We start from the raw sequence: 25399 nt of genomic DNA on the forward strand, positions 1-25399 counted from the left end.
TGAGCCCCACCCCCGGCTGGGCGGACTCAGTGATTGCTCTGCGCACGCGTCACTCTGAATAAAAACGACCTCTCATTGGGCTGACCAGAGATCTTGAGGCGCGGCTCCGCCCGACGGGGGTGGGCGGTGGAGCAGATCTACGGCGTTGGGGTGGTGGGCCTGAGGTCTGAACCGAGGGGCCGGGAGGGGGTCGGCGCCGCTCTGGGAAGAGCGGGGAGTGAAACTATGTAGCCTTTTAAGTAAGTGTCCTCCCTCCTGTCTCCTCCCGCGCCTTCCTTCCCTCGGGACTGCTGCGCCTCGGGGCCCAGAGGCCGGGCGGGGCCCCGGAGCTGGAAGGGGGAGGGGCTCTTTCCTTTCCTCAGCCGGCGCCCCAAGCTGGGCTGGCGGCCTCCGGGCGGCCTCCAGGGCCCCGGCCCATCGCCGGGTGGACTGCCCCGCCCGGGCTCTCCGGCTCCTGTCCTCAGCCGGGCTCGCTCTGCCCCTCTGGTGTATTTGCGGGGCTAGGGGTGGGGTTGGCGAAGAATGTGCCCTCTGACTCCCGCGGCTCCAGGACAGGTCAGCAGGTCCGGGATCCCGGGAGCTCAGACTTGGGGCAGCACTGTCGTTCACGGGCTGGGTGGCCTCCGCGGTTTAAGGGAGGCCTAGCGGGGCGGGTGGAGGGGAGGGTGGGGGTGGGGGTCCGGAGCATCGGGTCGAGCTGTCGTGGTCCCCGCGGTAATAAAAGCGCGGGGGAGAGAGGAGGGAATCCCTGCTAGCCTGCCTCTCATGGGGCGGGGTCTCGTCTTCCTGCTGGGTAAAGATTTCTCCAGGAAAACTATGAAGCACCAAGAGGTGTTCCGGACTCTGGGTCTGTTCACTTCTTTTCGTTGAAAATGGACTGCCCGTAGGCTCGAGAGGAAGGCCGTGCCGCTCTGGCCGACTCTGGAGGTGCTGGGGACGTGGGCACTCGCGGCCCGTGCAGGGCCACGGGAGCAAGTGGCGCGTCTTCATTGAGGATTTAGGACATTGAGGGAATGAGGGGCAGGGGAGACTGTAGGGACTACTAGTTTGCCATGCGAGCTGGAATTTTCCAAGTCTGTGGGTTTTAGGGAGAGAGGCCCCTATTTTGATTAAGTAATGTACCCTCCCACCAGCCCTAGAGAAGAGCGGCAGATATTAGCGGGATATTTACATTTCCAGGCCGCCTTGCCGGGCCTGATGTTGAGGCAGCCCCCCGGCGTCCAGAGCGCTAGGTTCAGGGCTCGTTCTCACTCAGCAGTCTGTCCTTTGTGGCCGGGGTTGGGTGGTACTCTGGCCCTGGGCCATTCTCTGAGTTGGAGGGTCCCAGCCACCTATGGGCCAAATGGGGCCTTGACAGAGGAAGAGTAGTTTTTAGGACAAAATCGGTAAAAGAAGGGAGAGCGCATCTCTGGGGAGCTCTGGGGACAGCAGAGGGAGATGAAGCTGCAGAGGTGGGCAGGAGGCCAGGAGTGAGAGGCCCTCCATGCCATGCAGAGAAGTTGAGAGTTCATCTGGTAGGGAGTGGAGGGGAAGTCATTGAAGAATCCTGCACAGACTTCAGTATTGGAAAGATCACTTTGTGTCTTTCAGGTGGACAGGTCTGTGGTGAATCAAGAGGCAGGGCCTGTTGGCCTCAGAGGGAGAAGTGCAGGATGGGAGGAGACACAGGTACTTCTCAGGAGCCCTAGTGTCAGGAAAGCAGTTGGGCCACTGAAGCTGGGTGGACACCTTGGGTGAGTTCTCCTCACCTTGGCTTGTCACCCGAAATAATCCCACCTGGTAGCACTGCCGGGAGAGCAGCAGCAAGTGTCTGCATAGAGCCTTGGGTCAAGGTCTTGATTGTGCCTCCTTGTGGCTCTTGGACTGTGTTGCCCTCATGAGGGCGGCTGCTGGGGCTTTGCTCTTCACATGTCTGTCTCTGTTAGTGTTTCTGTCAGGGCTGTCCCTCTGTTTATGAAGTGCCAGGATTAGGTGGGTGTCCAGTAACTTCCTCCTTTCCTAGGGGAGCAGGGGAATGTGACCATGCGATGATAGGTACCAGATCTAGAAAGGATTCAGACCCAAACAAGTGGACATGATTTGTCCTGAGGTTGCTTCCACATCCGAGAGACACTGAGCAGTGGTCCTTGGAGTTCCTGCCCTCCTGCCCAAAATACTGGCAGGGATGTGGGTGCTGGTGGCTCCCCTGCAATTCTAGGAGCAGGGTGATGGAGTGGCATTCCAAGGGGCGGTTATGCTCCTCCAGACTTCCCCCGCTCCCGTGAGTGGTCACAGCCCTCTTCCAGCCCTGAGGCCTTCTCTCCTACCGTGATCCTACACATTCCAGCAGTCATTGTGTTTAGCCAGCTCTGAGCATGTTCGTTTTTCTGGCTTTTGGCCAGTGCCTGCAGGACTGCCTGGGGCCAGCCCCTCACCCTCCCCTGCGTCTGGGCGGTGGATTTCCAGCTTCTGTGACAGATGATCCCTTCCTGGGAGCTTGATCTTTTTCTAACACGTCACTATCATTTTGTTCAAGTGGGGTCAACAGTTACTGCATGCCTGCAGTGAGCCAGGCAGCGAGGCTGCATAGTGCTTTGAAGAAGAGCTTTGAGAGACATATGGGCAGGAGCCATAGACATTACAGGCCAGAAGGACACAAGTGACGGTAGTACCACACGTTACATCATAAAATTGCTTCCATTTGGTATTAAACATAGATGGATAAAAAGTTTTCCCTTTAGGCCTTTTCCTTCTGAGTCACAAATTAAGCCAGTTGGAGAATATGCCTGGTCGGAGTCTTTGGTCAGAGCCCTGGCAGGGCAGGAGAAACCACAGCAGTGAGATTTCAGCAGGGAGTGCATCTCTGGGAGGTGCAGACTTTCCTGGGCTGGATTCTGCTGAGCCAGGCTGCACGCTGTCACCAGATGGTCCCTGACAACCCAGACTCATCCGGGCTGGCAGGACGGTTGAAGACCACAAAACCACGAGTGCACACTGCCTCCTAAAATGCCCAGAACCGGTCTGAGGCCTCACTTGGCAGTCTTGTTCAGAGTAACCTCAGATAACTCACGTGCAGGGTTATTTGGTATCTCTGACTGACTTCACTGCATTTTCTATAAATCATCCCATCATTTGCACTTAGGAAGGGGTGGAATTTTTTTTTTAAGGAGTTTTATATATGAGGATTCACATGTCTTTCCAGTTTTACAAGGAAAAGTCAGTTTACTTTACATGTTATTCAATATTTTAAAATATAAAACCAATTCTTGCAAGTAAACTTGTCAGATTATTTTAAAGCACCTACCCCTATATAAGAATTCAACTCTGGCATTAAGCATTATTACATATTTTTAACACTGGGACAGAAAGGTCGAGAACAGTGCTGGACAGAGGTCTCTGAATCCCTACTCCTGGACAGAGGATCCAGTCATTGGCATCCAGGAGACTGATGCCCAAGAGAGAGCAGATGACTTGGATTGAAAACCAGCCAGCACCATCTCATTCACGAGCAATGCTTGCTGAGAGTCTTGTGTGTTTACACCATTCATGCATTTGAACTGAATGTTTTAATGTGGCATTCAGGGCCCTTCCCTTCCCATGCTGCCCCTCTCTGACCTGCTCTGTTTGGATTCTTATTATTTCTCAGAACTCATTTTCACATCTAGTCAAAAAAAGTTTATTCTTGAGTTTTCTTTGCTCACCAGGAACCTGTTCCCACCTCCTGACCCTTTGGCCCTGCTCTGGTCCCTGCCAAGGATGCCTCCCACACTCCCCACCCCAAACCCTTCCCTGTTGCTCCCTTCTCTATCTCGTCCTTACCTCTCCTGGCACTGTTCTGTTTTTGTTTTGTTTTATTATTATTATTTTTTAACTCTTCTTGCTTCCCAGTTAGGTGGTTAGTTCCTCCATGAAAGCCCATCTTGGGGGCAGGGGTGTTGCTGCTCTGCCAGCATCTTGTCTGAGGAGCAAGGAGGAGTGTCCCTTCCCATCTTTAGTCTGACCTTGTCGCATCCTGTTTCTCATGTGGTTTTTATGTAAGGCATCTTTACTTTTGTGCTCCGCCATGTAGAACCAGCTGTGTCAGGAACTAGGAAGAATTTTGTTTTCTTGTGACTCTGTCCTAGCAAAATTATATTATCCACTTGTTCTGGTAGAGACTCATAAAAGGATTATCTGGGTTCCAGTAATAATTGAATTCAACAATTCAAATACCTGAATGGTTGCAGAGCTGGGGCCTGTGAAGGGATTATACGTAGCCATTTTCATGCTAGGCTCTTCTCCCTAAGAGGATCTGCAGGGAGCTCAGGGGCCTTCTTTAGGCAGCCCCCAGGATGGCCTGCAGCTAAGACAGCTCAGGCTGGACCAGACCGAGGGAATTTGATGCTGAGCCTGTGTGGCTGTCATGGGGACTTTTCCTTTAGGAGAAATGAAGTGTGGAGTCTGTGCATCTGTGGCTCATGAAATAACCCCTAATCCAGGCATAATTATTTTACATGATGAATGTAGTGGTTAAAGGGATGGGTGTTAGAATAAATTCTGACATCTGTCTAACCTGGAGTTGGCCAGCTGACCCTCAGTTTCTTCATCTGTGACATGGAGCTAATGATACCTATGGTTATTGTGAGCATTAGTTATAGTTAATTATCTATAGTTATTGTGAACATTAAAATGGGATGAGGATGTATAGATGTCATCACGGTGCCTGACCAAGGGTGCTCTCAAATGGTGGCTGTTTAATGGTGGCATTAGCTCTAAGGAATAGAATTCATAATGCACTTATGCATACTGTTCTGGTGTTTTCCCAAAGAGGTGTTTGGGAATACTGTTACATAATGAGAAAGTAATTCAGTTTTTCACTCATATTTCATTCATCTGATTGTATCAAGGGTAAGTTTACTTGATGCTCTTTAATAGTTGCTAATTTTCTTCTTTTAATGAAGAGAAGAGGCCTCAGGCTCAAGTTCAGAACCTTTGGCAGGCAGTGGTATGTAGCCAGATTTTAAATGATGTCAATTGGATATATAATTTTAAATTTTAAGACGATCTTAATGGGAAGTGATACAATTTTTCCATTTAAAGTAGTAATAAGAGTTCTTTTACAAATAAATTTTAAATGGGAGTAGGTGTTTGAAGGAAAATGTCAAACTTTAACAATAGGGCCATTGTGTTCAAGTGTACAGGTTATTTATTGCACAGGTGTCCTGCCCGGGGGAGGAGAGGTGTTGGCAAACTAGGCTGATATATATAGCCTATGAATTGCTTACTAAGCCATGTGCCGTGGCACAGGACTGTACCTACTGGGAAGGTGGGGTGCCTTTTTGTCATCCTCACAAAGGCACCATGTGGGCTAGCAGAAAGTGGCAGTACATTGGTGTGCAGTGTAGCAAAAATAGTGAAGGTAGCATGTAAATGGGAATCCTGCAAGACAGGTATTCATATTCTCCATTGTACAGACTAAGATGGAGGCTCGGAGAGGTGAAGTGACATGGCTAAAACTCTGACTTCTTTTCTGTGCCCATTTTTCATATTCCTCTCTCACAGTTCAGTAAAACCACACTGATGTATGGTAAGGGGAGCAGACCAGGGGCATTGGAGGCCCCATTCACAACAGGAGCAAATCTATACAGAATATATAAATAATGTCTAATAAAAGTTTTATATGATCTGTGATCTTTAATGAAGAAAATTTAATTGGAGGACATAAAAGAGGATGAAGGTGGAAAGATATACCATGTTCATGGATGATAAGATTCATTATTATAAAGACGTTGGCTCTCCAGTCCATAAATTTAGTACAGTTCCGATAAAAATCCCAATAGGAATTTTCATGGAATTGATAAGCTGACTCTAGTTCATGTGATATCATAAAGAATTAGGAATAACCAAGTAATTTTGGAGAACAAGGGGAGAGGCCTTCCTCTGTGAGATGTCAAGGCTTATTATGAAGCTGTAGTCATGTAAATGAATGTGGTCTAGCCCTTCCCCATCCAATGTAATAGCTACTAGCCACATGAGGCTATTAAGCACTTGAAATGAGGCTAGTATGAATTGAGGAGTAAAATACACATCAAATTTTGAAGAGTTAGTAGAAGTAAAAAGAATGTAAAATATGTAAATAATTTTAAAGTATTGATCACATGTTGGAAATGTATTTTGGCTGTATTAGGGTAAATAAAATATATAATTTAATTTCACCTTTTTAAAATATGGCTACTAGAAAATTTTAAATAACGTGTAATTATGCATAATGTATATGTAATTACCTTTCTCACATAAATTTGTTGGATGGCGCTGGTCAAGACCATTGAAACAGAATAGAGCCCAGAAATAGGCCAAACATATATGGGAACTTGGAGTATGACAAAGGCAGCATTATCAGCTAGTGTGAAAGGGGTAAAATATATAAAAGATGATAATGGGAGAGTTGGCTTATGCTATGGACTGAATGTGTCCCCCAAGCCCCAACCCAAATTCATATGTTGAAGCCCTAATCCTTAATGTGATGGTATTCGGAGATGGGGCTTTGGGTTCTAACTGGGGTTAGATTAGGTCATGAAGATGGGGCCCTAATGATGGAATTAGTCACCTTACAAAAAGAGGAAGAGACGGGAGAACTCTTTCTCTGCCATGAGGATACAGTGAGAAGGTGGCCATCTACGGTACAGGAAGTGGGCCCTTACCAAGAACCAAATCTACTAGCACCTTGATTTTGGACTTCCCAGTTTCCAGAACTGTGAGGAATAAATGTTTGTTGTTTGAACCCCCCAGTCTATTGTATTTAGTTATCAGAGCCTAAGCAGACTAAGATAGCTTACCTTCAGAAAAAAATTAAATTAGATGCCCAATTTATAGCATATATAAAAATAAAGATGACTTGAAGACCTAAAAATGAAAACCTTTAAGATTCTTAGAAATTACAGGGACTCTTTTTGTGGCCTTGGAGTTGAAAAGGATGTGGTTTCAGGTAGCCTTTGCTGCATAACCAGCCAGCCCCCAAATTAGTGACTTAAAACTGCTACAATTTGTTATGTCCTATTAATCTGTGGGCTGGCAAGGTGGTTCTTCTGCTAGTCTCACCTGGGCTCCCTCATGTGGTTGCATTCAGCTGGTGGGTTGGCTGTCCTCACTGGACTACCTGGGCCTCTCTCTCCCCACATGGATTTTCATCCCATGGGCTTCTCCATTGCATGGTGGTCTCAGGGTGCCGAACGAAAGAGAGTGAAATTTGCAAGGCCTCTTGAGGTTGATACTCAGAAATCACAGAGCGTCAATTCTGTCTGTCGGTTAGTTAAAGCAAATCACAGGGATGGCTTAAATTCAAGGGGTGGGGAAATAGACCTCACCTTCTCAGAGGGGGAATAGTGAAGTCAGTTTAGAAAGGGGCATGCCGAGATGATAGATAGGCTTTCCTTAGATCCCCAAAGCACCGACCAGTAAAGGCAAAGATGGACAGGTTCAATCACGTTAAAATCAAGCACTTTTTGAGAGAGTGGCATTGACATATGTACACTACCAAAAGTAAAATAGCTAGCTAGTGGGAAGCAGCCGCATAGCACAGGGAGATCAGCTGGGTGCTTTGTGACCACCTAGAGGGGTGGGATAGGGAGGGTGGGAGGGAGACGCAAGAGGGAGGGGATATGGGGATGTATGTATATGTATAGCTGATTCACTTTGTTATACAGCAGAAACTAACAACAATGTAGAGCAATTATACTCCAATAAAGATGTTAAAAAAAAAAAATCAAGCACTTTTATTTCTGAAAACACCCAGTAGGAAAAATGAAGAAACAAGTCACAGATTGCGAGAAGATATTTGCAACATCTTTTGGTGTCCAGATATGTAAAGAACTACCAATCATAAGAAAAAGGCCAAGAACCCATTAGAAGAGTGGTCAAAAGACATGATAAGGTAATTTATAGAATGTAAGGAAATGATGTTCCACTTCATTAGAGAAATGAAAATTAGAAACAGTGAAATACTATTGTATACTCAGACTGGCAGAAATGAGCTAGCCTGACGTTACTAAGAAGCGTTGGCTAGGATGTGACATGAAGAAGGGAAATACTCATGGACTTTGCATGGAGGTTGGAAGTGGTCCAGCGTTGTCAGCATCTGGGGAAGGTGCAGCATGCTGCAGTGTCTCTCCTAGCAACATTCCTGGATGTGTGCTCCAGGAACACATAAGGGTATAAGAACGTTCATTTTAGCATTGTTTTTAATTCTGAAAATGTGGAAGCAACTTAAGTATAGGATGTTAGATAAATAAATTATGTCATGTTCACTTAATACTGTACAGCAGAAATTAGTGAATGAGTGGGAGCTGTATGGATCAGCACGGCTAGAACTTGAAAGCATAATGGTGATTGAAAAGCGTATGTTCCAAACTACTTGTAGTGTGATACCATTTATGTAGATTTTGGAGCCCATAAAACAAGACTTTAGGACTTCTCTGGTGGCGCAGTGGTTAAGAATCCGCCTGCCAATGCAGGGGACATGGGTTCGAGCCCAGGTCCGGGAAGATCCCACATGCCGTGGAGCAACTAAGCCCGTGTGCCACAACTAATTAGCCTGCGCTCTAGAGCCGCAAGCCACAACTACTGAGCCTGCGTGCCACAACTACTGAAGCCCACACACTTAGAGCCCATGCTCCGCAACTAGAGAAGCCACACAATGCGAAGCCCGTGCACCACAACAAAGAGTAGGCCCCGCCCGCCACAACTAGAGAAAGCCTGTGCACAGCAACAAAGACCCAACACAGCCAAAAACTAAATATTTTAGAAAACAAGATTTTATATTATTTGTGAATACATGAGTTTAAAAAGGAGTACAAACATGAGCAAGAAGGGTACAGAAACCACTTCAGGATAGTGGTTGCCTCTGAAAGGGGAGGAGAGAATGGGATGGGGAGGGGCACATGGGGGATCCAGTCTACTCTGATATACTTTATTTCTGAAAAGAAAATCTGAGGCAAATATGGCAAAGTGGTAAGATTCGGTAATTCTGGGTGGTAGATTAGCATTATTACTCTATGGTAAAAATATTTCATTAAAAATATGCATATCTTTAAGATGTTATTATTTGGGTCATGAATGATGTTCTAAAAACAGCCATTTTTTACTTTTGCAGTGACTTGGAGTCAAGAAGATTTTCTGAGCATAATTTATACATTTAACCTGTAAAAAAAGTCATCTTGGAATTGGTGGGTTATCTTTGATCTTTCCTGATGGCGTGTTAGGTCTGTAGTGTAGAGTAATATGTGTCAGGGATGCTTTTTAGAAATTGTTAGATCAGGACTTTTATGTGTTAGGTCATTCTGAAAGTGGTCATTTACTGCTTTTTCCTCTCTCATCCCAGGAGACTCTTTTTGCCCCATCTGAAGTCCATATGGCTCTGTATGATGAGGACCTCCTGAAAAATCCCTTCTATCTGGCTCTTCAAAAGTGGCGTCCTGACTTGTGCAACAAGGTGGCCCAAACCCGTGGCATTGTAAGTGCATCGATTCCGAGGGTGGTCCTTCTCCACTAGGCTTGGACCGAGCAATGCTGACAAGGCCACAAATATGGTAGACTTCAGTTAAGTTTAGAGGGAGTCAGGTACAGGCCTGCTAAGTGCACCAAGCCCCAGACCATGCTCGGTATGTGAATGAGCAGAGAGGGACCGCCCCAAGCTGCTTCCTCCAGGCAGCCTCCTGGGACTGCACCAGCCCAGGGTGTAATCCTTTCTCTGAACTCTCAGCCCCTGTTGTCACTGGTCTCACGGAATTCACCTCTGTTTCTCTTGTTTCCATGGGGACCAGGAGGGCTTCTCCAGTGCAGAAATCATATTCCTCCTCGTCTATGAGATGGGTGCTCACTCCCATAGGATAAGGGAACGTGTATACACACACATGTATGTCGCCTTCAAAGGCATTTCCTAAAGAGAAAGAACCAAGAGAACTTTTGTAATAGAGGCCACAACCTCAGAAGCCTACAGGAGCAGCCAGGGAACAGGAGCAAGAGAAGAGAGAAACCATAGTCTGCTGCCTGGAGGGAGGGCAGGCCCTGTGCTGCAGGTCTTTCTGGCTCCCAGATTGGTGAACTTGGCAGGCATCTTACCTACACACCGTGGGACACAGCGAGCTGGGTGCCTTTGTGCCACCCATCTGCCTTGGGCCCTCTTTTCCTGCGTTGTCCTCTTTTCTTCTCCTACTTCTGTTCCTGCTTCTCTTGCCATGTGATACGATCTTAGGTGTGTCAGGCGGCTGAGGATTTGAACCAATGGAGAAATCCGTTAACTCGGGTTTCTCTGCAAGCTTGGAACTGGCTTTTCCCCTACCCAGTCCAACTCTCTGCCTTCAGAAGCCTGATTTTTTTTCAAGTCCCTTCTTGTTTTTTATGATTGGTTTTGTGATTAATATCTTTTACCCAGAATTTTTTTACTTTGGATTTTAGAAGTCATAAACTTCGTTATAAAAAAAATTAGAGAGTAGAGCTGTTTTCGGAGAAGAAAATAAAAATCTCATAAAGCTCACCAAAGGCATTCACTGTCATCCATTCATTTCACAGTAGCTATTAAATGCTGCTGTATGCAAGGCACTATGTTTGATGTGGGGATTCAGCCAAAACCATGAATAGGCATCATGATCTTTACCCTCACGGAGCTGAAATTCTAGTGGGAGAGATGGTCACACTGTGGATACATATTGAGTAATTATGGTAAGTGTCACAGAGAAAAAGTAGACGAAGCCAAGCCATCATGTTAAATGGGAGGGCCTGACCCAACTTGGGAAATACTTCCTTCCCATCTTTGTTGTATGATATTTAAAAAAAATATTGTCTAGATAAGAGTGTGTCATCATATGTAACTTTCTCTTTTTAAAATGCTACACTGCGAACCCCGCAGTTCTTTCTCAGGAAGCCCTGGGGGACCTGTCTGTCTTGTTCATCATTGTGTTGCCAGCCCGACACCGGGCGGGGGGTGGGGTGGGGTGGGGTGGGGGTGGGTGTCGAATGGTATGTGATCAGCTTGTACACAGTTCTCCGATTGGCTGATGGCGAGGCAGCAGGGTGGTGTCACAGGGGTTATCAGTCCTTAGGCTTCAAGAGGCCTGGGCTATGTGCTCATGGTCCTCTAGTAGTTCTTCCATTTGTGGGGTGGGGGTGGGGGTGGGTGGTGGTGGTGGTTCACATCTGCAAAACAGCTCAGTAGATTTGCAGAAAGATGCTTCTTAAGCTGTGTCATCCTGCATTCCAGTGGTGCCCTAGGCCCCTTACTGCAGCCCCCACTGAGATCCATGAGGGGCTGCTTGGGGCCCACACTGGGCAGCACTAGATTTCGGGCCTTCCTTGGCCTCGTTCGGTGGACTCGAGAATCAGCAAGGCCAACTCCTCAGCACAGGTCAGCTGTGGGAAGGGGCTAGCTCTCGCCATCCTGCTCAGCCTGGGCAGGTATTGGTGACTAGCCCCTGCCAACTGTTGGCCGTGTGATGGAGCCCCAGCTCATCCCGTCTAATCTGTTGGAGTGCTCCTTCCGTGTCCGTTCGTTCAGTGAAACAGTAGAGTATCCCAGTGGCCTCTAGAAGAGCGCTCATCCTTTCTGCCACCGCTGAAGGACCCACGTGGCCTCAGCAGGTGCATGCTGAATTTCCTTCCATGGGGCTTGGCCTTTGGGCCAACTTTGGCGGCCCCTGAATCTTCCCTGGGGAGTAGAGTCCTTTAGTGGGCTCTAAAAATGTGAAGTCACGACTTTTGAATGTGTGTATCCCCAGGGTTAACTGCCTTCCCCCTTCCCCCTGCGAGCTGAGTTTGGGCCCTGCCCTCACAGGCCGGCTGAGGGTGGAGGTTGGCGGGCCCCTCACCTGCCCCAGCCCCTCCCCGGGTTTGGCCGCCTTTGATGGGACTGCCTCCACGTCCTCCACCGTCCGCTCTCTGACTGATCCATGGAGGCTCCTCTCCCAACGTCCCCCCATTCCAAGCCCAGAGGCCTGTGACACCCATACACTGCTTCTCATGGTCACCTGTTCTTGTAACCATCCAGCTATTATGCACCGTGGCTTTTGCAGAGCCAGCTGGGCAGGCCTGCTGTACCCCTGGGTCTCTTGTCCATGGAGCTATGGCAGATGTTCTCTAGGTTTCCCTGGTGGACTGCAGGTGGGTCCATTTGCCTGTAGGAAAAACAAAAATGACAAAAGGGGATTAAATTTGGTCCTTTTATTGTGGCCCTCTAATTATGGGGTACTCAGGCTTCTGAGGGCTAGCCTAAGAACCCAGCAGCAATGGCTTCCACGTTCCAGAGAACTGACTTTCCAGTAAATACCCATACAGCTGAGCTAAGGGTGCTGAGGTCCATATTCCAGTTCTCAGGATTTGTTTAGTATAGATTGAGGTGACAGACATTGAACATCTAGGCACTGTGCTGGGTTTGCAGGGTTACACGGATGAAAGGGGAATGCAGCATGCCTTCAGGGAATCCCAGAAACAGGCCATTTGCAGCACAGAGGAATGAGTATTAGGACAGAAGTGGTCATGTGTTCCTGTGGAGTAGCTGACCCAGCCTGGGGAGGAGTCAGGAGGGCACCCTGGGGTGATAAGACTAATGCTGCTTCTTGCTTTTATTCTTTCTTTTCTTTAATGACGATTACTTATTTAAAAAATTTTATAAAGGGGCTATAATAAAAAGCTTTATTGTTAAGCTCTGAACTGAGTAGGTCCCTAACTTATGGTCTGCTTGGTCACTGTAAAGTTTGTGTCCTCCACACCGGCTGTTAAAACTCCATGACCTCGGGACTTCCCTGGTGGCACAGTGGTTAAGAATCTGCCTGCAATGCAGGGGACATGGGTTCAAGCCCTGGTCTGGGAAGATCCCACGTGCCGCAGAGCAACTAAGCCTGTGCACCACAACTACCGAGCCTGTGCTCTAGAGCCCGCGAGCCACAACTACTGAGCCCATGAGCCACAACTACTGAAGCTCACGTGCCTAGAGCCCGTGCTCCGCAACAAGAGAAGCCACCGCAATGAGAAGCCCACACACTGCAACGAAGAGTAGCCCCCACTCGCCGCAACTAGAGAAAGCCTGCGCGCAACAACCAAGACCCAGTGCAGACAAATAAACAAACAAACAAAAACCAACTCCATGACCTCTGTTCCAGAGGTAGTCTGAACCTCCATCTTACGAGAGCCCCCAGGCACCTGGCCCTGTCTCCGGAGGGTGGCTTCATAGCTGTTCCACCCTACTCCTCCGTGGCTGGCTTCCTCACCCCGGTCTCAGCAGGATCCTGGTGGAGATGGATGGGGCCACAGAGAGCCAGCCCTGGCTTGTGCTTGCAATGAAGTGCCCCGGGCAGCATTGTCTGCCTGAAAACTTTGGGGGAGTCCCTGAAATTGGAGGCCCCCAGTGCACTCAACAGATATTGATTGGCACCTACCGTATGGTGAGCAGTGTGCTTGGTGATGGGGATTCAGTGAAGTAGGAGCTGGTCATGCCTTATTCAAGCTAAGGAGGCGGAGAAGATGTGTGTAAACAGGCTCACAGAATGCAGTCACAGGTGTGGGGACAGGGGTGGGGTGTCTCTGAAGCACCTCAGAAGTTGCTGGTCCCTCGGAGACCCTCCCTTAGATGGGACTATGTGACTCTTTGATCCATTGAGCTGGAGTGGGGCAATCACTTGGCCTGCGTAAACATCCCCTAGACCCGGTTCATGCTGTCCCCTGGCCTGGGGCCAACCCTTGGGTTTCCAAGATCTTTCTGTGTTCACGGCTGCCTTGAGGCCACCTAGGAACCTTGAGGCCGTTTCTCAGTTCTGGCTCATACCTGAGGGCCTCCCGTTTCTTTCTTTAAGTTGCACTTTCATTAACATTTAAAATTTTTATGTTTTTCTCCCCCATTTCTCATTCCACGTCTGCTACCACCAAGCCCATTCAGGACCTTTGCACATGCTTTCTTCTGACAAAAATGTTCTTCCCTTAGATCTTTAGTTGGTGGTTCCTTCTCTTCATCCATTCCTTGCTCAAAAGCTACTATCTCAGAGACCTCCCTAACCACTCTACCTGAGTTAGCGAACCCTTGCCCCACTCCAGTCATTCTCTGTCCTGATATTCTGCTTTATTTTCTGCATAGAACTTACTGATATATGGAATATGTGTTTTATTATTCAGAAATCTCTATCCTCCACTTAGCATGTAATGTCCATGGGGACAAAACACCGTTATCTCCAACAGTGCCCAGTGTCATGAATATTGAATGAAGAAAAAACAGAAAAAACAAACTCAAATTTTAATAATTAGTTGAATAAAGTTGGCTATCTGAAAAATTTTTTTTAAACTTACTATGTTTAATTTCAAACGTACAAGTGGAACAAAATCATGGAATGCACCCCACGCCCCCATCACTCAGCTTCCGCAGTGCCCAGCTCAGATGCCAGCACATCTCACTTCTAACCCTGCTGCCCTCTCCCCTTAGCCAGGGGACCATTTTGAAGCAAATTCCAGAAAATTATATAAGGTAGTCATGTGATTTCATCTGTAAATATGTAGGAATGTAGTTTTAAATGATAAGGACTTAAAAAAGTAATCACATACCATTATCACAGCTAAAAAATTCTTCAGTATCTCCTTACTGTTGTGAAATGTCTAGTCACTGTTCAAATTTCCCAGATCGTCTCATAATTTTTTGTTTGTTTTCCAGTTGGTTTGTTTAAATCAGAATCCAAAGGTGATCCACACATTATTCTGGATTGGTAGGCCTTTTTTTAAAAAATTGAAGTATAGTTGATTTACAGTATTATGTTACTTTTAGGTGTATAGCAAAGTGATTGAGTTATATATATATATTTTTCAGATTCTTTTCCATTATAGGTTATTACAAGATATTGAATATAGTTCCCTGTGCTATACAGTAAATTCTTATTGCTTGGTATGCCTTTTAAATTTCTTTTCCTCCTAACTTTCTTGAGCTAAACTTTGAAAAGAACAACTAAACTGTACCTACTCAGTGTGTAAAACTGGATCCATTTTGACATGTGTGTAGACTTGTGAAATCATCACCACAGTCTGTTTTTTTAACTATAAGCCCCACTTTCCTCGCTTTCCTTCTTTCCTCACAATTCAAGTATCAAGGTCATTCATCCTGTAGAGTTTCCTGCCTTCTGGCTTTTGCTGGTTGCAGTCCTGTGGTGGTATTTACCATGGTCCTCTGGTCTCTGTATTTCCTGAACTTGGTAGTTAAGTCTAGCTCTGGGTCTGATTCAGTCTTGATTTTTTGCAGAGAGGCAAGCCCACTTCATAGACAGTTGTGGTCTTCCATCAACGAGGGCCTCCCTTTTCTGCCGTGAGCAATTGGCGTATCCCTCGTGGGGAGAGAAGCTCTTTCTGACCTGCCTGAGGAAGCTCCTAACGACAGCTGCTCTTGAAGGCCCCAGAATTTCGTGGTGTCTTCACAGAGGAAACTCCAGCAGATGCTGGGCTGTGCTCCCTGCTCCCAGCACTGGCCTCCAGGAGGCCACAGGACTGGGCTGTGGTGAGGTGGGGAACAGGAGGTTGAGTCCTGGCTCTGTCACTCACTGGCTGCGTGCCCCTGGACAAGTTGCTGAACTTCCTTGAGCCTCAGTTTCCTTGTCTGTACAGTGGGGATAGTGCATAAGCTGCTTTTCTTGCGCCAGGCTGCTTTAGGAGCTGGGGCTCTGAGGGACTTCACCACTTTGGTCGTCGTCTTCCAGGTGCACTTGAATCTGAGAGATTCCTCTTAAACGTGAGTCCCTGGGCCAAGCACAGATCCACCTGTGGTTGCCAGGGCAGCTCCTTGCCTTTGCTGCGTTGAGCAAAGAAGCTGGTGCCCAGTCAGCATGGTGGCCACGGTGGGACCAAAATTCATGTTTCAGGTTGAGCCTGCCCCAGAGACACAGTCTGGCACCTGAGACATCTCTGGTGGAGGTGGCAGCCTGCAATAGGAAACTATTTCTGTGGCTGGTAAAACAAACTGTGATCACAGTTCAGCTTAAAAAAGCATAGAAAGAAGATGGGAAGGAAACTGTCTTCATTGTGCTGCGTTTATCATTCAGGTGGTGGGATTCCGTGTGATTTTTTAGTTTCACTTTTCTGTACTTTCCAAACTATCGTTTCTTCATCTGGAATCATTCCTGAGCCTGCTGAGGACAGAGGGGGCCCCTGGGGTAGCTGCAGGGAGGGCCCAGCAGGGGGAGAGTGAGCCCTCCAGTCTGAGGCCCCGGGATGGGAGAGGCGTGTGCTTCCTCCCTCGGCTGGGTGGGGGCCTCAGCTTCCATCACAGTGACAACAGATCAGCTGCTGCCCCTTTGGCCAGTGACCCCAGAGGTTCTCTCTGCCAGCAGGTCCCCGTGACAGTTCTGCTGGAGCATCTTTGGACGCCTCGTGTTCTGCTGAAGTTGTAAATGACACGTCTATTGAGTATTCACCCTAATTTTTTTTTTCCAGGTGTTAGTACCCTGCAAAGGAAGCCTGTCAGGCAGTGTTCAGTCTACTTGTCAATTTGAGTCCTATATTTTGATCCCAGTGGAAGAACACTTTCAGACCTTAAATGGAAAGGTATTCTTTTGTTTCTTGTGGGTCAACCAGGGCCACTCACTCAGCGTTTGGGAGTGGGGGAGGGGAGAGAATCCTGCTTCTCACCCTTTCACGTCTGTGTTACATGATGGCTTTGACACCACAGCAGCCCTGCTACCTTTGAGAGCGGAGGAGCTGGCTGCAGCCAGGAGGTGAGGCGGGGCTGGGCACCTCTCCCTCAGCCCGTGGGTCTTCTGCCGGGGAGTCGGGGAGTGGCTGGGACACCTCCCCAGAAAGGCCCTGTCAGAACAAGCTGTTTATCCCCAGTGCCCTTGGGATCAGGGATGAATTTCTAATTTAAGAATTTTTTGTTTTGAAATCATCTCAAACCTATAGAAAGTTTCAGTAAGGTACAGAGAACTCTCACATACCTTTCTGCCCAGATTGGTCAGCTGTTAGCATTTTGGCCACATCTGTTTTATTTCCTCACCCCTATCCCCATCTATCCATCTGTCTGTCTATCTGTCCGTCTACACGCACACATTATTACTTTTTCTGAACCTTTTCCAGAAAGACTAAGAGTTGCAGACACCATGTCCCTTTGCTTCAAAACAACGTGTATTTCCTATAATACAGCATAGTGATCACACAGAAAATTTAGCATTGGTAGAATACGCTTCTCCAACATACTGTCCTTTTTTTTATCTTTTTTGGTTTTTTTGGCTGCACCCCAGCATGTGGGATCTTAGTCCCTGACCAGGGATTGAACCCGCGCCCCCTGCATTGGAAGTGCAGAGCCTTAACCACTAGACCACCAGGGAAGTCCCAGCATACTGTCGTTCAACAAATTCTGCTAGTTGTAATACCCTATTATAGCAAAAAAGATCTAGTTTTTTAGATCCAGGATCACGTCTGGGATCATGCAGTGTATTCAGTGGTTAGTCTTTTTAGTTTCCTTCCATTTGGAACGGTTCCTCAGTCTGTGTCTTTCATGACATTGACATTTTTGTCTTGCTTTGTAGACTCTCCCTCAGTGTGGGTTTCTCTGATGTTTCCCATGATTAGATCGCAGTTATGCCTTTTCAGTAGGAACGCCTCGGAAGGGTGTTTTATCTCTCTCAGTGCATCGTGTCAGGAGGCACGTGACGTCAGTCTGTCTCATTGTTGATGTTAACTTTGGGGTAGGCATTCTCTTATTTTTTTTAAACGGAAGCATATAGGTTCCGAGAGGGGGAGGTTCCATCCCTGGTCAGGACTGGCCGTGGTCCCCAGCCTACCCGCAGTCAGGAGTGGGGGCCCACACTGGTGTAGCCGGGGCCGTGGGCACTGGGGGTGGGGTCGAGGAGGGATGGGTCCAGGGGGGTGGGTACCAGTACGCCAGTCTGGGGTGAGGGGTGGTCTGCAGCCCTGTGGCTCCCAAGCATGCTGCCATTTTCCTGCCAGGGATCTGCTCACCACAGCTGCCCGTCAGTTTACTTGTTCTCTTCCTGGTACCCAAATCTACCAAGAGAACAGAGGCACTGGGCTCATCGTGGCTGGTCTTCCTGGGCACCTTGGCCAAGGCCAGAGTGATGAGCCATGGAGGGGATGCAGCGCGCATCCTTTGGTGCTTCTGGGTTGCAGCGTCGGGTCATTCCGATCTCTTATTCAGAGAGGAGAACCTTCTTACTTTTTCCTTTTGTGGAGGGTACAGTGCTTTTGGGTTGCAACATGTGAAAAGGATCAGGGTACTATGTAGCTGGAGTGACAGGGTGAACAAAGAGGGAAGAAACCATGTTAGTATCAGAAAGCAAGCTGGAAGAGTATTGGTGCCCCCCCAAACCCACACTGGAGCAGAGGCAGGCGGGTGGGGTGAAGTGCCGGATCGGGACCAGGCTGAGGGGTCGGCAGTCACACGGGCTGCTGGTGCAGTGACGGCTCTCTTGTTCCAGGATGTCTTTATCCAAGGAAACAGGATTAAACTAGGAGCTGGTTTCGCCTGTCTTCTCTCAGTGCCCATTCTCTTTGAAGAAACTTTCTACAATGAAAAAGAAGAAAGTTTCAGCATACTGTGCATAGCCCATCCTTTGGAAAAGAGAGAGAGTTCAGGTATTCTGGGAGAAAACCCCTTTCTCCTGATTGGGAGAAATATGCTTGTTGAACTTCCTCCTGACGCAGCTGTTGTAAACATCCCATAAAATATTCAAGAGCCCGCTAGAAACCTGCATAACTGTTTACAATAATTCCCCCTAAAACTTAATCAGAAAGTCATCCTGAGCCGAGGTGACGTGGATTAGGCTGCTGTGTGTGGGTTGCACATGTTGGGTGTTACACACATAGCCCTTAGTGGGAATGGCGCCCCCTGGCGTTGTGCAAAGTGGCAGCCCTGGCTTTGTCTCTGGGCCTCGGCTTTAGGGCTACCTCTTACAGCATTATTACCCACCCAGCCCCACTGCTGTGCCTCTTTGAGGTCTCATTATTTTTTAAATTTATATATATTTTTTGCAGTACGCGGGCCTCTCACCGTTGTGGCCTCTCCTGTTGCGGAGCACAGGCTCCGGACGTGCAGGCCCAGCGGCCATGGCTCACGGTCCCAGCCGCTCCATGGCATGTGGAATCTTCCCAGACCGGGGCACAAACCCGTGTCCCCCACACCGGCAGGGGGACTCTCAACCACTGTGCCACCACGGAAGCCCTAGATCTCATTATTTTTAACAGATAATAATTCTTTGGTGCTCCACGAAGTTGAGATAACAATTAATATGCCAAACACTCCTATCTGAGGCTCTTATTGTCAGGAATCAGGGCTTCCTCACCACAGCCTCACAGGTCATGCCTAGGGTTCCAGATAATTCAGGTTTGGTCCCAGGAAAGGGCTTCAAGAGGGCCAGGCTCTCTGGACCCCCAACTGGGCTGCTCTTGGGCGATATCTTGAAATAAGGTCATCCCTCTCCTCCTGTGGAAGATGGAGCGTCAGATCCTGGAGGAGCAGGACAAAGGGTTGTGGGACTTGCCCTGTTAGGAAACAGTGAAGCCTTCAGCCAGCCTGACCCTCTGTCTCTGTTTCAGAAGAGCCTTCAACACCCTCAGATCCCTTTTCCCTGAAAACCATCGAAGACGTGAGAGAGTTTTTGGGAAGACATGCAGAGAGATTTGACAGGAACATCGCTTCTTTCCAGCGAACGTTCAGAGAGTGTGAAAGAAAGAGCCTCCGTCATCACATAGTCAGTAGCCGTGTCTTGCTTTGCTAGGCGTGCCTTGTCTCAGGCCAGTTCAGAGCACCAGGATCCCTCTCAGTTCACTCTGTAACTTTGCTGCCTCCATCGTTGGAAGTTTTGTTTAAATGTTTCTTTTTACCTATAAAAGTACTACAGACCACTGTAGAAAACTTGAAAATCACAGAGAAGTATAAAAATGAATATTGTTATCATCTATGTTAACCCTAAGGGGAATTTTTTTTCCTACTTTTAATGCATGTACCTAAAAAAAGTTGAAAAACAAATCACACGCTTGATTTGATAAGCTTGCTTTAGGATTTAGAGCTTGTCACCCACCCAGGAAATCCATTTTGTGAAATGTGCTCTTTGCCCCAGGACACGTTACATGTCCGGGGTTTTGTGTCGTGGCCTCGGATCATGAGGGTGACCTCTCTCTGCTCTGTGTTGCACAGGACTCCGTGAATGCTCTCTACACCAGATGCCTCCAGCAGCTGCTGAGGGACTCCCACCTGGTAAGCAGCACGCCGTTCAAAAGAGACACCTGCCAGAAAGAGAGAGACACATAGCATATATCACTTCCGCGTGGAATCCAAAATATGCCACAAGTGAACCTATCTACGAAACAGAAACAGTCTCACGGACGTAGAGGACAGACTGGTGGTTGCCGAGGAGGAGAGGGTTGGAGGAGGGATGGAGTGGCAGTTTGGGGTTAGCAGATATAAACTATTACATATAGGATGGACAAACCACAAGGTCCTACTGTATAGCACGGGGAACTATATTCAACGTCCTGTGATAAACCATAATGGAAAAGAATATGAAAAAGAATATATATGTATAACTGAGTCACTTTGCTGTACAGCAGAAATTAACACAACTTTGTGAATCAACTAAATAAACCAAAAAAGAAAAGAGAGAGAGACTTACAGTTTGCCCACATGCTAGTCCATGCTCTGTAACTGTACTCGTCTTGTCCTCCAGAAAGTGCTCGCCAAGCAGGAGGCCCAGATGAACCTGATGAAACAGGCTGTAGAGGTAAGGGGCCAGGGCAGCGAGGGGAGAGAAGACCGCAGTGCCGGGGGCTCCTTTGTTGCCCACCCCCCACTCACATGCCTTGAACTGGGTCCTGCTGATTTCACAGATGTATGTCCAGCACGATATTTACGACCTGATCTTTAAATATGTGGGGACCATGGAGGCAAGTGAGGTAGGTTCTCCATCATCATTATCCAGGATGGAAGCCCTGTTCTAAGCCTTTTAAGACATTTGAAGCTTCATTAAAATCTCTTGTTAGGATGCTGCCTTTAACAAAATCACAAGGAGCCTTCAAGATCTTCAGCAGAAGGATATTGGTGTGAAACCTGAGTTCAGGTAAGGGTTTGCACTGCTGTGGCCGTGTCCTCAGGGGCCGGGGCACCGTTGGCCTCCCCCGCCCCTCCCGAAGCAGCAGTGGTGGCACTGATTTGACATGGTTCAGACCGTGGAGCAGGGCAGTTATTTGTGACCAAAGATAAAGGGGCTGAGGTTGGCAGCTGACTGTTTCGGAGCTGGCATGCACCCGCCTGCTAGCATCCGCTGAGTGGGAGCCAGAAGGGGTGGAGTCATACACAGCTGGTCTCTGGGCAGGCACGCAGCTCACCCACGTGGGCCCTGCACACAGATGTCTCTCCTCACCTGCCAGTCTGAGGGAGACCTGCTTTAGGGGCATCTCCTTTTGGATTAAGTTTCATTTTATTACAAAAATGTCTAGGGACTTCCTTGGTGGTCCAGCGGTTAAGACTTTGTGCTTCCCTGCAGGGGGCACGGGTTCGATCCCTGGTTGGGGAACTAAGATCCCGCATGCCGTGCAGCTCAGCCAAAAAGTAAAAAAAAAAAAAAAAAGAATCTAAATTGTTTAAGTCTAAACTCCCCCCCCCACCCCCGCCGCCCACTGGCCTATTTCATTCTGGGGCTAAGGCTTGCTGATTTTTTTTCCTAATTTTCTGGTGCAGCTACATCACCTGGCAGCTTGATTGGCACCTTGAAAGCTGCTGGGTTTTGCCAGTGACCCGAGTCAGATTACTTCTGAGTTTCTAGTTTTGTTTGTCTTTACTTACGGTTTGCTGTAAGAAATGTGAATCTGAGGTATGGGATTAGATCCGAGAAGGAGGGCCCTCACACCGTGGTCTTATGTGGTCACTTTCCAAATTATTTTGCAGCTTCAACATACCTCGTGCCAAGAGGGAGCTGGCTCAGCTGAACAGGTGCACGTCCCCACAGCAGAAGCTGGCTTGTTTGTGGAAGGTGGTGCAGCTGATCACCCAGTCTCCCAGCCAGAGAGGTGTGTGCTCGGTGAAGGGGCCTGCAGTGGGGTGGCTGCATACATCCAGCTGCAAACATCTGTTGAGAAGCAGTGCCATCTTAAAGGGTCATAGAGATGGGTGGATGGGCAACAGAGCATTTCTGTGTGAGTGCCCTGGCGTCTGATCTGAGGAGTGGGTGCCTAGTAATGGGGGTCGGGGGGCAGGGTAGGTGAGGCATCTTTAGGGTGAGAAAATGCTGGTGGAGAAGCAGCGGCCTCAAAAACGAGCCAAACTGGTGATGGAAACATGGGGGTTCAACTGTTAAGTTGTTCTCTCTAATTTTGTATACATTTAAAATTTTCCATTATAAAAAGTAAAAACAAAATAAGCTAAGAAAAAAATAATGAGAAGGCAGATCTGTGTGGGCAGATAGGGGGTGATCTTTGAAGCGTATTATCAATGAATGAAATGGACAGGAGTGTGTATGGTACCCTTCCAGCAGTATTGCAGAAAGGGGGCGACTCTGTATCCATATATACAATGGGGAGATCATAGACTGTCTGTGGACAGGTACGTGGGAAGCAACAGCAGTGGCCTCTGGGAAAGAAGTCTGGGTGGCAGGGATGGGAGAGATGTGCACGGTTTGCTCTTTTGTACTTTTTGAAATTTTAAATGTGTGAATGGATTACTTAAACAAAATTTTAATGAAAACAACAGAGTCAAGCTGCAGATCGGCATTAGACTCTGAGGTGTATAAAAGAGCAATGATCCCAGGAGGAAAGAGGCTTTTGGCAGCGGCTCTGGCACGCCTTCAAGTTGTATCCACCATTGCTGACTTCCTCAGGCTCTTTATCCGTCCCGGGAGGTAGCGAGGGGTGGTCTGCTTGCAGTTTGCTTCTTCTGCACGTGTTCTGAGGATGCTAAGCATTCATGTTCCCCTGGAGTCTGACATCTATTCAGGACACTAGAAAGGAAATTGTGCGATTGAATTTCTCCCTGATGTGTCATCTTCCTGGATTGTGGTTTTGTGGGTTGGATGGTGGGGGGGGAGTTGATAACACTTGTCGGTCCATTTGAGTCCCAGGATGGCTTTGAACATGTGTTTCCCCCTTGCAGTTAACTTGGAGACCATGTGTGCTGATGATCTGCTATCAGTCCTGTTGTATTTGCTTGTGAAAACGGAGATCCCTAATTGGTAATACTTTTTGTTAAAATGCTTTTTCAAAATGGCATCACTGTACTGGGGTGGTTTTAGTGTCACTCTAGGAGACTGAGCGCCCCTTATGAGCCAGGTACTGCCCTGCTTTCGTCCTGCGAGGGGTGGCTGTCATTCCATGTACAGATGGGGAAACTGAGCCAGCGAGCTTACGTTGCTCATTCTGGAGCGTGTGGCTAGGCAGTGGCTGAGCGGGAAGCCGACTCCAATTCTGTCTGGCTCTAAAGCCCGTCCTTTTCCCACAGAAATGCCAGTTCCCTGTATAACTACCAGCTTTCTAAAAACTAGCCCATTCCAGGAAAGTCGCAAGTAGCTTCACTTATTTTCCTAATTGTGCTCCCTCTAAATAAAGATCCAGGGACAAGCAGCCCTAGCTCCCAGGAGCTAACCGACTTGCTGATGAAGCCAATAGCATTGTTTCTGCCAAAGTGTTAATTGGGTATACAGCAATAAAACTTTTTTCTTCCTTTTATTAGGATGGCAAATTTGAGTTATATCAAAAACTTCCGATTTAGCAGCTCAGCAAAAGATGAACTGGGATACTGCCTGACCTCAGTTGAGGCTGCAATTGAATATATTCGGCAGGGAAGCCTCTCCATTAAGCCACCGGTAAGACCTCCCTCCTTCTCTGCCCGTTTTTTGTGGGTGTCACAGCGTGTGTGATGGGATTCTCAGGGTGGTGTGGGGGAGGGGCAGTCAGAGATGCTCTCCTGAGAGAATGGGGCCTCAGCCCAGTGAGTGAACACTAGCCCCCCGTAGGTTGTGAAAGTTTGCACGTTATCTTGTCCTTCACATTGTTGATCTGCTTCATTAATCCTTGTCATCCTCAAAAGCACACGGGCAGAAGGGGAAGCTAGAAGCGGTGAATTGGGGTATCCTGATCATGATGGGCAGGAGATGAGATTACTAACGTCTGCAGTTTTCAGGGCTCGGTGGCCCTATTCTTATTTTCTTGGTTGGTTGGTGAGCTTTGGCTAGTGGAGGCGATGATGTTCCCATGAGAACTGTGAGACTCTTGAACCAAGATTGCACTGCTGGCTTATTTCACTGCCATACCAACCAGCAAAACACGACAGTGCTCACAGAAATTGCAAAGTTGAAATCAATCGAATGAAGAGATTTCTGTATTAAAAACCAAGAGTCCTGGGGCTTCCCTGGTGGCGCAGTGGTTAAGAATCTGCCTGCCAGTGCAGGGGACACGGGTTCGAGCCCTGGTCCAGGAATATCCCACATGCTGCGGAGCAGCTAAGCCCGTGCGCCACAACTACTGAGCCTGTGCTCTAGAGCCCGCGAGCCACAACTCCTGAGCCCACATGCTGCAACTACTGAAGCCTGCGCGCCTAGAGCCTGTGCTCGGCAACAAGAGAAGCCACTGCCCCGCATCGAAGAGTAGTCCCCGCTCGCCACAATTAGAGAAAGCCCGCATGCAGCAACAAAGACCCAAGGCAGCCAAAAAAAAAAAAAAAAACCAAAAAAGCACTAAGAGTCCTGAGGATTGAACTTCGATCTTAATTTTCCCCTGATGTTAGAAGCTCCCAAAGTAATAAGTTGAAACACGTGGAAAAGAACATAGGCCTGTTCAGACAGGACCACTCGGGTACAAGCAGTTCCCTGAATTCATTTATTGTTAACATGTTTATGTATTTTCTAGTCTTTTTCCTTGCCATGTATACTTTACATAATTGAAATTGTAATGTAGATAGCCTTGTATACTTTTTCCCCAAAATGAATAGTTCTATTTTTTTCTGATTAGAAAACTATTTGCTTATAAATAATATGTGAAATATAAGAAGTAGCAGTGAAGACAACAAAAGCCTCCCAGAAACACACTAGTTGAGGATGACTTATTAACATTTTGGTATATGTCTTTTTTCTGCACTTATACAATTATATTTTTAACCAGAATTTGAGCTTATGCTGCACTTGCTGGCACATAGCCTGACAGTATCATGGTGCTTGCTGAAGAATTAAGTTCTGCTCTGATTTGATTGCCCACACACATACGCAGGTGAAATTAGAGGCTGTGCATCTCATCTCAGATGTGGCTGGCTGTGACTCCCGTGAAAAGTTGTTTCTAATTTAGGGGGAAATCATTAACATTCTAGAATGCACACGTGTGTGTTCACGGGCGCCTCTGCATACACACAGGTCTGCAGAGTCAGAAATGTCACTCGGGGCTTGTCACTGGTGGCGCAGTGGTTAAGAATCCACCTGCCAAGGCAGGGGACATG

At 47.8% G+C, this 25399-nt stretch overlaps 1 protein-coding gene across 26 annotated transcripts in view; it reads left to right on the forward strand.

The window, feature by feature from the left end:
• The first annotated feature begins 90 nt into the window (after positions 1 to 90).
• ANKRD27 (ankyrin repeat domain 27) overlaps positions 91 to 25399 on the forward strand; it is a 53578-nt gene continuing 28269 nt past the window's right edge. For 7 of the 26 annotated variants that reach the window (XM_032614881.1, XM_032614872.1, XM_032614882.1 and 4 more), the window contains exons 1-14: positions 107 to 239; positions 7751 to 7888; positions 9107 to 9179; positions 9335 to 9466; positions 16405 to 16515; positions 18405 to 18561; positions 19522 to 19676; positions 20123 to 20182; positions 20652 to 20705; positions 20812 to 20877; positions 20965 to 21041; positions 21869 to 21990; positions 23069 to 23147; positions 23645 to 23777. In XM_032614881.1, the coding sequence (XP_032470772.1) occupies positions 9365 to 9466; positions 16405 to 16515; positions 18405 to 18561; positions 19522 to 19676; positions 20123 to 20182; positions 20652 to 20705; positions 20812 to 20877; positions 20965 to 21041; positions 21869 to 21990; positions 23069 to 23147; positions 23645 to 23777 (1116 nt within the window). In that variant the 5' untranslated portion in view covers positions 107 to 239; positions 7751 to 7888; positions 9107 to 9179; positions 9335 to 9364. The other 19 variants (XM_032614868.1, XM_032614880.1, XM_032614866.1 and 16 more) reach the window with 11 other exon arrangements.

Source organism: Phocoena sinus, chromosome 19 (genome assembly GCF_008692025.1).
Source record: "Phocoena sinus isolate mPhoSin1 chromosome 19, mPhoSin1.pri, whole genome shotgun sequence".
Taxonomy (NCBI): domain Eukaryota; kingdom Metazoa; phylum Chordata; class Mammalia; order Artiodactyla; family Phocoenidae; genus Phocoena; species Phocoena sinus.